The following is a 12,960-nucleotide window of genomic DNA, read 5'->3' as shown; positions in this document are numbered from 1 at the left end:
AGGAATATGGACGAAGGCGACAATGGGCGAATGGGCGTAATGGATAGGAAGAAGTTTTAAACATGATGTCCTTGAATTAAATAATGAAGAATAATCAATTTAATTCGAGTTCCATTCCCTGAAGAAATCGTGACACCAGAACCAAGCCAGATTGTGTTGAATGCATGTTGCTTCTATAAGTTGCAAGATGACAAAAGCAGCAATAATCATATTAGAGCCTAAACTCGACGTGCAAAACGAGGTTATTGGATGAAGAAAAATAATTGCAAAATCTCTTTCGTTTGCTAAAGAAAGCTTCTGTACATACATGGGCAATACAATTTTCATTAAAAATCGATGAAATTTGTTTTTTTTGTTTGTTGTGGTGTACACTTTGAATACCTTAATTTTAAATTGATATAATACCAATACATATGGGTATTTTTTGACATATGGGCAAAATGCATATTTTCTCTTTGAAAGAGTAGATATTTGAATTTTACATTTTTTACTTTCCCCATATTTTTCAATAAATTCAAGATAATTTCAAGCCAACCAAATGTATTTTAGTTTCTAATAAACAGTTGCATGAAAAATAATATACTAATAAGAATATTGTATGTCTATCTTCACCTGTTTTTGAGTTAGCGCTAAAAAAAATTACATGTTCGGTTTATATTATTGAATTGAATATGTTAATATAAAATATAGGTAATGCTGATATTCACCTTGCATTTCAATGATTGAAATTTTTATATTAATAGTCCTATGGTTGGAACCTTTACTTTTTTAACCTTACCCACAAAACAGTTTTACCGCTAACCAAAACTCTTTATTTTATTCTCGACACGTTCATTCAGGAGAAAATTTAAACTAAACTTTGATGCTTTGGTTTCTTCCGAACTAGCAGCGAAGGTTCTTGCCTTTTGCTTTTTTTTTGATCGATATTCTGTCGAGTATAGGTGCATATCTTTTTATATATCTGGGTCACATCAGATTACTTTAGATATGCCTTGGTAAATGGGAATTAACTGGGTGGGATATATGGATGGGATAATCATATTTATAAGGTTCAAGGTGGGCTGGTATTAGACACGAGCCTGAGCACAGGCCATGGAAAAAAATAACACAAAGTAGAAACAATAGATACTTGCATTGTATTCGTTAAAAATTGCTCCTGTACAGTAAACCTGGCTTGCCTAAATGATTATTTGTGTCAGCATTTGGATAATAGAGGTCAGGTTGATATAATCTACTTTTATTTCTGCAAAGCTTTTGACCAAATTGACCACTTTGTACTTGTTCATAAGCTAACATCTTTTGGTTTTTCTAAGGATTTAGTTGCTTTAATAAAATCTTATTTACGAGGTGGTAAACAATTTGTGGAATATGAAGGTTTTAAGTCTCCTGTATATGAAGTGTGCTCGGAAGTTCCGCAAGGATCTTCTTTCTCTTGGGCCCTTGAACTTGGGCCCGCTTCTCTTTTTATAATTTATAAACGATCTTTACGCCAAATTACTGTCTTGTCAGAGTTTGCTATTTGCGGATGATATAAAATTGTTCACAAAAATAGATACTGAAGACGATTGCGAATTCCTTCAGGTAAATCTTAATAAAGTTGAGAATTGGTGCAATGTCAATAGACTATATTTAAATGTTATATAATAAATACTCTATTCTCTCATTTTCTAGAAAACTGTTGCCGATCAATTTTAACTATAGAGCAAATAATGTGTTAACCAAAGTGGATGAGGCAATCGATCTGGGAATTACTTATGATGCGAAATTAAGTTTCGCCAAGCCTGTACCAAAAATAGTTTCATGATTCTGTCAAATTGTTGGGTTTTATTTATCGAAAATGTCGGCATTTTGAAAATATTAATACTTTAAAACTACTTTTCTGATAGATGTTCAGCGCATTCAGCGCAAGTTTATGAAGTATCTCTGGTTTAGAGAGGAAGGTGTTTTTCCAGCAAGAGGTTGGAAGAGAAATTCTTTCCATAAAATTTTTATATAACTTTATTCATAACAAGATTGACTGTCCCACCCTTTTGGTAGGAATAAATTTTCGGGTACCAAGAATAAACTCTAGGCATTTTAAATTATTTTATGTAAATCCCGCTAGGACTAATATTTTGTTTAAATCCCCTATTAATATGATGTGTCAGAATTATATTAATAATAATTTACATGAACGGTACGATATTTTTGTTGATAGTTTAAGGTCCATTATAGAAAGTATAAAGTAAATAGGTGATGCAGAGTCTTTCTAGTATACAGGGTGTTTCAGAACTATATGATCAAACTTCTGGGGGTTGTTCAGTGCAACAGAAGAATCCATTTGAGTATAGGAACCCATGTCCGGAAATGCGTCACTACGCCACTACGACCCTAAGACGCGTAAAAATTTATAAAAAACATTAATTACCTAAATAGGATCTGCTGCATTTATTTTTACCTTTTGTACATGATACCATAACAACAATTGTTTAAAATCAACGTTTATCAATGTCAATTTTCATGTCATGTTTAAACATTTTATAGCTTACAATTTTTAAACATTCATTGCTAATGGAAAACTTTACCAATCAAGAATTGGCGGATATGCATTTGGCATACGGAGCAACAAACTGCAATGCACGAGCAGCATCGCGGTTGTATCATGAACGTTATCCTGAACGACAGCATCCTGGATACAAAAAGTTTATTGCGGTTCATCGGCGGCTCGCTGAGACAGGGAAGTTTAAGACCAAGATGCATGATACTGGTGTTGCTCGAACCGTAAGAACGGTCGAATTTGAAGAAGAGGTGCTTCAGCGAGTTGCCGATGAACCAATGAATAGCACACGTGACGTCGCTAAGAATATGAATACGAGTAACGCTTCTGTCTGGCGGGTACTACACGAGCAACAACTCCATCCTTACCACTTCCAGAAAGTTCAAGGTATGACTGCAGCCTTTACTAGATTATCATCCTAGAGTTCAATTTTGTCGATGGCTTCTGAATCACATCATTGCACAACCAAATTTTTTACGGTATGTTTTATGGACCGATGAAGCCTCTTTCACAAGAGACGGTATTTTTAATAGTAGGAATAGTTATGTTTGGGACGAAGAAAATCCTTATGCAGTTTTTCCAAGAAAACATCAGAATCGTTGGTCTGTCAACGTATGGGCAGGCATTGTTGATGATTATTTAATTGGGCCATACCTTCTGCCGGAACGGTTAACAGGACCTATTTATCTGCGTTTCTTGGAGGAAGTTCTCCCAGAACTCCATGAAAATGTTCCACTAAACGTTAGACAGCAAATGTGGTTTCAGCATGATGGAGGGCCGGCTCACTCACACACACCGGCTTACAAGTACGCGAGTATTTGGCTCAGCGGTTTGGGCACCGTTGGATTGCCAGAGGTGGAGCAGTTTCTTGGCCCCCTAGGTCACCCGATTTAACGTCGCTCGATTTTTTTCTTGTGGGGACATGTAAAGTCTTTAGTCTACGAAACTCTAGTAGAATCAGAACTAGACTTAATTGGACGAATAATAACAGCAGCATTTGAAATCATTCACAACGAGGATCAAATTTTTAGTGTAGTCCTCCGAAATCATGTGCGGCGTTTAAATCGGTGTATTGAGGTTTGAGGAAGACATTTTGAACAATTGTTGTGATGGTATCATATACAAAAGGTAAAAATAAATGCATCAGATCCTATTTAGGTAATTAATATTTTTTCTAAATTTAAACGCGTCTTTGGGCCGTAGTGGCGTAGTGACACATTTCCGGACATGGGTTCCTATACTCAAATGGATTCTACTGTTGCACTGAACAACCCCTAGAAGTTTGATCCCATAGTTCTGAAACACCCTGTATAATAGATAGTCTGTTTAAGTACATAGAATGTTAATTTTTTTTAAATTCTTTCCTTCTTTTCTGTAATTGGGTAACAAACCTGTTGGAAATAAATGCCTCTTTTTTTTTAATGTAAACTTATTAGTATTCTACGTTGATTTTTTTCTCAATAACTTTAATTAAATTTTGTTAAGAATATTATTTTATTTTGAAAAAAAAGCAAATAAAAGAAAATTTTAACCAATATCTTCTTTAGCTATTACAAAAACACATTAAAAAAAATGTTCAGTGGATTAAGAAAAATATATATTGTACGAAAAATTGGAAAATCGATTTGACCTCATTGTCTAAGAGATGGTGAACTCAAACACCTCGCCTATGATTTGCAGCTAGACTTATTCTAGGCATTCAATGTTTTAAGACCATTAAATTTCCAATTTTTTTTCCAATATTCCATCAGGCAAGCTAGGAAGATATAGCAGGTTATTGTTTTGGGTAGGCAACCCAACTCGCATCACAGAAGCGTCTGAGGTGCCCGCTTCCACGATGGCCACCATAGTATTACCAGTACACCATACAACGGTATTGCGCACTTTAAAAAAACACAAATATTATTGGTATAAACTCGAAAAACATCAACAGCTGCAGGAAGGAGATGAAGAGCGAAGAATGGCATTTTGTTTTGAAATGATGGAAAGAGTAAATAATGATAGAATTTTTTTAAGAAATATTTGTTTTACCGATTAATGTACATTTACCCTCAACAATGAACCAAATGTTCAGAATTGCCGGTACTGGAGCCAAGAAAATGAACATCGCTTTGTTCATACTCGGACACAATATCCCCAAAAAACAAATGTATTCGTGGAAATTATCGGACACCATATCATTGGACCCTTTTTTATGGACTATAACCTAACAGCTGAAACCTATTTGGACTTATTTCAAAATCAAATTGGACCCGCCTTGGAAGAAGTTGTTCAGGAAGATCAAATGATCTGGTACCAAATGGATGGTTGCCCGGCCCATAATGCCCGTATGGTTAGAGAGTGCTTGGAAAATGCTTTTAACGGCAATATTATTGGTCCACGGTATCGGATACTTTCATCGAATGACTTTTTTTTATCAGGTCATTTAAAAAGTGTCATTTATAAAAGTGTAAAATTTGAGAATCTAAACTAGTTACAAAACGCTATTTCGTTAGAATGTAATAAAATTTCCCAATATCAACTTGAAGAAATGAATTTTATGATCGGTTAGGATATTGTTTAGCTGTTAATGGGGGGTTGTTTGAACATTTTGTTACAGGATTAATTACGCTTTAGACGGGATCTGGAGGATCCTAACTTTTATTGGTTAAAATATTTAAAAATGACCTTGTTCTAAATTTTTCTTTCAAAACTTTATAAGTACGAGACAGCTAACTGGTTTTTAGTGATTTGATGCCTCTCGAAACTTCGTACTTACGAACATTTTTCACCGTTGGTGACATTTTATTTGGTGTTGTTACTAGTCTTTTTCTTTTCCTCTTTAATTGATCTTAAACATATTCTTTTTATTTCTTTGTATGATTTAACATGAATTTATTATCTTATCACCTTCTCATTTTAATCTTTAAAACTTAAGTAACTATATTTATCTTATAATTATGTAAATTAAAACACTTCAACGTTACGCCTTATTATGTAATGCTTCCGAAGTGATCACTGACGAATTCAGGTACCTTTGGGTATAAACTTATATATATCTTTTATTTATTTTTGTTTACACGTTTTTAAGACCATCATGTATATTTACTTGTATTTACTTACCATGTAGACTTTGTTTGCCTTACAACTTTAACTCATTGTCTCTGACCAAGTAAGATGTTAAACTTAATAAACACCCTATTTAAATTAAATAAAGGTGTTTTACTACTGAGTGAGTGAGTGTGACTGAGGCAACTGATCATACAGAGAACCCACGAAGCCGGCCTGATAGGTTCTTTTTTTATCATTTAAATTTAACAGGGTCTCTGGAAACTATCAGATCTAGGGAGTTGTTTTTGTTGTTTAGAACTTTTAAATCAAGACTGTCGAACAAACTCAACTCCCTAGAAATAGTCCCTGTAAACCGGTTAGTCTTGCCGGACTATTATTTATAGCATAACAATTTGATTAATTGATGTTTTTATATAATTCTCTATTTTTTTTTAAAAAGCTATTGTATATTATTTTATTTTTCCACATTTAGTAAAATATAAAGAGTTCTGTTTTCTCTTTTTTCGGATCTATTTTCGATCTTCTGAGTTAAACATTTACAATTATTTATTGCATTGTCTTTGGACTCGAATTTACTAACAATAGGTTTAATGGTTGAAATGGACCAGATAGGCTTGATGGGAAAATAAATTGAAAATATTTCAGATACTGCTATTGGTTTAATTAAATTCTAAGTATGATAAAATTATTTTTTTAATAATCGATAATAATAATTGTTATTGGTTTAACTTCATCGTTATATTAAATAAAAGTTTAGATAAAAAAGTAATGTTAACGTGTCTTACTTTGAATGTATGGTTGTGAGATTGATAAAACGAAAAAAAAAACATTTCTTATATTCGGCTGTACGTCAGATTTCATAAAGCCTTATAAAAAATTCTTTGCTGGTGGCTGGTGTCTGGTTTTACCTGAACCGAAAATTTGGTAATTTTGCAATTACATTTAATTGAATAATTCAAGATTCGCATGTTAACATTTTTTGAAACTTTGCACGAGGGTGTGCCAGATTGGTCTCTTCAAAAAGTTATCTTACATTTTTTCTGTAAAATGTACCGGGAAGCCAATAATTGACCCCCTTATAATTTACATGGGATTTCCTATGTTCCGCTCGTCGACGCACCACCCGGTATATTTAAAAAACCACTATATTATTGCCCTTCTCGTTTATAAAGAATTCTTGACAAAAGTATGATTTTGATCTGATTTATAAGCCTGGTAAAGATTTATTTACTGCAGATGCCTTGTCTCGTGCAGTTCAGAAAAGTAATTTAAAAAATAGCGGATTTAGATTTAGGTCCATTGATTTTACTGATACTAACTTAAAAGAATATCAGACGCAAGTGTTAATGATGGAATACTAAGAAACATTTTATACTTTGTTAAGAATGGCTGGCTAACTACTATTAAGAAAGACATAGTAGAAGCAAACGGACTATTATATAAATATAATAAACTTATAATTCCATATAGTAAAAGGAGAGAAATAATCGATAAAATTCATTACTCTAATATGGGTATAGTAAAGTGTAAGAATATGGCATCAGAATAATTCTATTGGCCAGGAATGTCTGCTCAGATAGAGGATACTGTTTCAAACTATAGAATTTGTCTGAGTTTTCAGAACAATAATCAAAAAGAAACTCTAATCAAATCACAATAATCCTGAAATGCCTTGGAGTAAGATTGGTTGTGATATTCTGTATATGGGTAGAGATATGTATCTACTGGTTGTGCAGTATTATTCGAAGTGCGTTGAACTAATTCGATTTAATAATAATGCCCTTTCAGTAATAGTTATAGAATCGTAAAAAAAAACTTTTTCGAGACTTGGTATTCCTCAAAAACTTCGATTGAAGACAAAAGAGATATAAATTAAAGTCATCTTGATTACAGAAATATCCCAATTGATAGTTTAGGATATTGTCCGTCTGAACTATTGATGTCAGTTGGCAGTTGGCAGTTAGCTGGCAGTTGGCAGTTAGTTAGTTGCAGTTGGGCAGTTAGCAGTTGAGCAGTTCAGCAGTTGATTAGTACAAACATTGCTACACACACAGCGAATCACCCATCTATCCACAAAACCTTGAAGCCCCAAGAACAAACGGCGGAGAAAAACGTCGACTCGCCCCCCATCGTCAGTGAGGGGCAAAACCCACGCCGAAAGAGAAAAGAGGACGACAATAAAATGGACCTATCTGATGGATACCAGACGGACAGGTCCACGAAAAGCGAGGACTACAGATCAAGAAGCAGGCAAGAGAGAGAGCGGGGTAAGACTGCGGACGACTCCTCAAAGTTGCTAAAACCCCAAACAAAATCCCGCACCGATCCCAGGTTAGCCAAAACACTCAAAACCACTCCAAACCCCGACCAAGGAGCTGGCAAAGCGCCACCCCAGAGTACGGAGTTGAGGCAAAGTGAGGAAAGAGTACGCAAACTTGAGGAAATAATTCGGGAAAGAGATTTGCTAATTGAGAGAAATGTAAAAGAGATGTACGAGGTAAAACTTAAAAACTCTGAGAGATTACAACTATCCGGCTATAAGATAGATAAGTTGATCTCAGAAAACCATTCTCTTAACAAGCTGATCTCGGACTTTAATTGTAAACTCGAGGGAAAGGTGAACGAAATCAAAGCCCTTACTAACAAAAACGCCGAAGAGCTCCAGACGGCGCAGGGGGGGCTGGCTAGGTACAAAAACCAAAGCGAACCGAAAAAGAAAAGAACCAGGGAAGACGCGGGCATGTCTCCACCTTCACAAGACGGTGCCATGCCGGCCTCGGAACCGGTGAACCCTGAAAAAAAAAAACAAACAGGGAGCCAGCCCCCTCAACATCGGCAGACCCAAACCTTATCCAAATCCCCATTGCAAATCCCACTCTCAAAAGAGACCCATTATACATGCCCCTTAACAACCTTTCCTTAGCGGGTAAGGGGAAGAGTGCTGATCCCAACATAAACAGAGTACCCAAGGTAGTGTTAAGCGACACGAAAAACTTGGCCACAAAATAGAAATTATTTTGTGAAAATAAAATTAACATTGCAAAAGTTCAAAAAGATAGATTGGGATTAGCGCTCTTCCCCAAAACACCCAAAGATCATAGAGCACTTACAGAACTACTCAAGGAAGAGGGAATGGTTAGATATATATATAGATTTTCTTCTTCCTTGAAGAGGACAGAAAACTGAATGTTATTCTGAGGAGACTGGATCAAAACTTCAAACTAGAAGAAGTGGAGGAGGAACTTAGAATGATGGGGTTCGAGCCTGAGGAACTGGGTTGGTTTAAAACCGACCCAGGTCGCCGAAGGCCCACGGACTCATCAGGTTCCTCGTCCCTAAAGAGCAAGAGGCCGTGTTTGAGATTGAAAACATATTAAATATTAGAGTCCGGGTTCAGCGCTTAAGGACTCACACAATTGTAACAAGAAGCAAATTTGGCAGTGTCATCGCTGCCAGGAATACGGACACGTCATGAGAAATTGCAACGCAAAGCCGCGTTGCCACAGATGCAAGGGCGAACACCACTACTCTTTGTGAAAAAATTTGATTGTGAAAACTGATTGTGAAAAAGACAGAGCAACACCGGCAGAGTGTTGTAATTGCGGTGGCGACCATCCGGCGAGCTATTGGCGCTGCCCAAAAAATCCGAATATAAAAAACATAAACATAAACAAACAAAAAAGCTTCGCCGAAACCTTAAGAAAGACCAACACGGACTCTAATACCAGGAGGGCGGAGCCAAAGGATGGCACTACAAAATCGCATATGAAACGTCCCGAGTTTTCAATTAATAACACGAGCCTCTTAAATCTTCTAAGTTTGCCTGAAGGGATGTTGGAAAAAAAAATCGACACCCTGATGGCAAAACTCGAGAAATTAAATTCAAACCCGGCGTTTAAGCTATTATTAGGTGCCGAGATCTAAGTCCCCACAGTGTCCTCCGTTCATTTCCTTCTTGGGTGCTCAAATCCTAAATCCCATCCGTACTAACCACAGAACCCCACATAAAACCCAAACCAAACGTCAAAAACCCAAACATCATTTAAAACACCGTTAAAGATTGATACGTTCACACCTCCGCCTGACCTTTTCTCACCAGCCAAGGTGAGTCTCGTGAGTGAAGTTCCGTGGTCTGAGGGCCGTGGTCTGCTCCGCAGGCTCGTGTCCTATAACATAACACCCAGACCTCATAAATACATGCAACCAAACCTTAATCCGACCAGTCGGTTCCTATTCTCCGAGAGACTCACAAGTCCAAGCACCTAGATGCGACACAGAATTATAAAAAGAAGGCGCCTAATCTCGACGAGCAGCTCAAAAGAGCAGTACAAGCTAGTCCGGAAGTACAGTGTAAAACATCATCGGCGTTATATCAGGAGATCTAGCAGGCCATTATATAGGCCCCCTTCGCCCTATCTATTTATCTGAGAACTCATCGTCTAGCCATTGCCGAACGGGAAGAACATAGTGAGGAGGAGCGCCGTCTTGCTGGAAACATATTTCAGCCTCATCAAGTATAGGGTTTCCATCATCATCGATTTGGTTTTCAATGGTTTCAGTGATAAGCGGATTGATGGTATTTTCCATTATATCCAAATAAATGTCTCCATTTAAATTTCCGTTAATAAATAATGGCCCAATCACTTTATTTCCTAAAATGCCTGCCCATACATTATTTTTTTGAGGGTACTGGGTATGCCCTTTTACAAATGCATGAGGATTTTCATTGCTCCAATATCTACAGTTATGCTTATTAACAAATCCTTTTAGATAAAATGTGCATTTACCGCTGAAGCAGATATTCTTTACATGAATAGTATTATCATTAATCGCTTCAGTAATTTTTTCACAAAACTCAACTCGCCTATCGAAAACTCAACTCGTCTTCGGTTAACTCTTGCAATATTTTCATTTTGAATGGATGAAATTTGGTAACTGTGTGAACAGAGCCTAATGAAATACCAGTGGCAGCAACAATTTTGCGTAATGAAGTATTAGGATTTATTCCAAAATGACCCAAAACTTCAACTTGAGCGGCTTCATCCAAAATTCGCCGATGATCACGTTTTTTATTTACAACAGATCCAGTTTCAGTAAACTTAGTAACACGGTCCAAAACATACCTATGCGAAGTTATCTTCTTCGGATGTCTGGCGTTAAACGTGACGGCAGTTTGCCGAGCACATTGATTTTGAGCACCATAAATTAGAATAATTTCCACTCTTTCGGCTAGTGTATAAACCATTTAAAATCTTCAATTCAACAAATAAATTTTCACTATTCCAAGACTGTCACAAATGTAACTGACGGCAAAATAAATTCTTTATTTTCCTTAGCAACTATAAATAACTAAGCAGGTATAACAATCTTAGCAACTGTAAATAACTAAGCAGGTATAACAATAAATACAGTTCGCCCAGGATATCTGTGTTGATGAAAAGAATGCGGAAAAAAATTCAGGTTGTTATTTAGTTTTTTCCACGTCTAATCTTCGGAATTACTGTTTATGTTGGTAGCTTCTGTCTTAAATTATAAACGAATTGTAGATTTGGCAAACCCTAACGGGCAACATTTTGAACACTTATTGAAATAAAAACTTATATTTTCATGTTTTTGTTTTCTATCTGAACAAATTAAGATAAACAAAGATTTTTCTAATTTTCTCGAAAACGAATCGACCGATTTAAAAAAATCAAACGTCAAAATAAAAGACTTCGAAAAAACTTTTTTAAACAAGCTATTACTCGATATCCCTTGTCATTTTAAATTTTTAAGGGGATGACCCTGGGGGGCAGAGGGTAAAAGAGGTGAAGTAATTTTAGGTTAGAAAGTTGTCCCCCTTGACAAATCTTTTGACGTATTTTGGTGTTTTTTTTTTAAACAGTGGTTTTCGTTAAATCCGTGGTGGGAAGTTTTCAAATGAACCCTGTATATTTTAATTAATTTATTATTTATTACAATATATTAAACTATCCCCTTAAGGTGTGCATTCTACTATCCTTTTAACGTATATGTTATTTCCTTACAAATAATAAATTCAAAGCAGTTATACTAAAATAGTTGTTTTATTAACACCTCTGATATTTAACACAATTAAATGGAGGACCTTCTGTCAAAATTTTTTTACAATGCAAAAAATGCACAATTGTCTGCCAGGTATATATATTTATATTTTATGTTTTTATGTGTATTTTGAATTGTGTTTTTTTTTTATATGTTTTTTGTTATTTTACTAGCTTTTTCTGCAAAATGTCTATGTCTTTGTTTTGCAATAAAGCAAATTATTTTTATTTATTTCTTTAATAATTTTCTTTCTGATTCTTTTCCTAAAGAATTTTTGAAAAGAACTAAAAATGCTGCAAAAAAGTACTTACAGTCTTATCCTTATTTGTAAAATGTACGAGCCATCCTTCTTTGATAACTTTGGAACCTCTTCTCTTAGTATGCTTTACAGACTGGACTATTCGTTGTAAGGGAATGTTTGCGCTGGGGGATGAAGAAGAACTACACCTAAAATATTTAAATTAAACCTCTTGCCACTAAAAAATTATAAAAGCAACTACGTTGAGTTTGAAAAGTCGTTGTCATCATCATGCACCGGAATAACCTCAATAAACTTGTTGCTCCCATTAAAACCATTGCCTTGGCTATAACATGAATTTTTTTCCTGGTCAATTTCATCATCTACAGACGTTAAATTCGTTTGGCTGTCGCTGCCCGAACTTTCAGAGTATTCAAAGTGAACTAAAAAATGGGAGATTATGAATCTTAGATAAACTTTTTTTTCTTTTTTGAACCTACCAGTAGATTCTCTTGGTAATTCTCCTGTACAATCCTTCGGTACCTTCTCCAAGCACTTTTTATGTGCATTATAGTTGCAGTCCTTGCACTGCAGTCCCTGCTTGAATAAACCTTTTAGGAGCTTTTTGCAGTACTGACACACAGTAGGTCTAGTGTATGAATGTATAACGAAAGTATGAGGGATTCGTAGGTATCTCGCGTCCTTTTCTAGGCAAGTCGAGCGGCCTCCTATTGATGGGGAGCGGTTGTAGGGATAATTTTGAGACAGCTAGAAAAGAAAGCAAAGTAATATGCAGGAAATTCTTACTGCTAATTGTACATAGTACTTTAAAAATACTATGGGTTTTTTTTCTATTAGAAGATACTTAAATTAAATGTTCCTGCATAGCAAAGCGTTTTTTATTATCATATGGTTTTGAGTGCATATCAATAGATTTTATCAGATTATCGTTAAAGATACATACAGGACTCATTCTTATTACATTTTAAACACATAATTTTATAGTTGAATAGAAGTCCATATGTTGTAGGAATGTGTATACCGGGTGGTGCGTCGCCGAGCGGAACATAGG

General features: G+C 35.5%; 2 protein-coding genes across 2 annotated transcripts in view; one reads left to right on the top strand and one right to left on the bottom strand.

Moving 5' to 3' along the window:
• Positions 1-12,960, top strand: part of LOC126736891 (unc-112-related protein-like) — a 455,221-nt gene that overhangs the window by 155,048 nt on the left and 287,213 nt on the right. The gene's annotated exons all lie outside the window — the stretch shown is intronic.
• The window catches only part of LOC126736889 (serine/threonine-protein kinase D3), a 118,273-nt gene that overhangs the window by 69,171 nt on the left and 36,142 nt on the right, over positions 1-12,960 (bottom strand). The window contains exons 6-8 of the mRNA XM_050441507.1: positions 12,389-12,656; positions 12,151-12,331; positions 11,962-12,097 (exon numbers count right to left, since the gene is read on the bottom strand). Coding sequence (XP_050297464.1) covers positions 11,962-12,097; positions 12,151-12,331; positions 12,389-12,656 — 585 coding nt within the window. The remainder of the gene's footprint in view (positions 1-11,961; positions 12,098-12,150; positions 12,332-12,388; positions 12,657-12,960) is intronic.

The sequence above is a fragment of the Anthonomus grandis genome, chromosome 5 (genome assembly GCF_022605725.1).
Source record: "Anthonomus grandis grandis chromosome 5, icAntGran1.3, whole genome shotgun sequence".
Lineage (NCBI taxonomy): Eukaryota > Metazoa > Arthropoda > Insecta > Coleoptera > Curculionidae > Anthonomus > Anthonomus grandis.
Note: the sequence above shows the minus strand (reverse complement) of the source record. Positions and strands in the feature narration are given on the sequence as shown.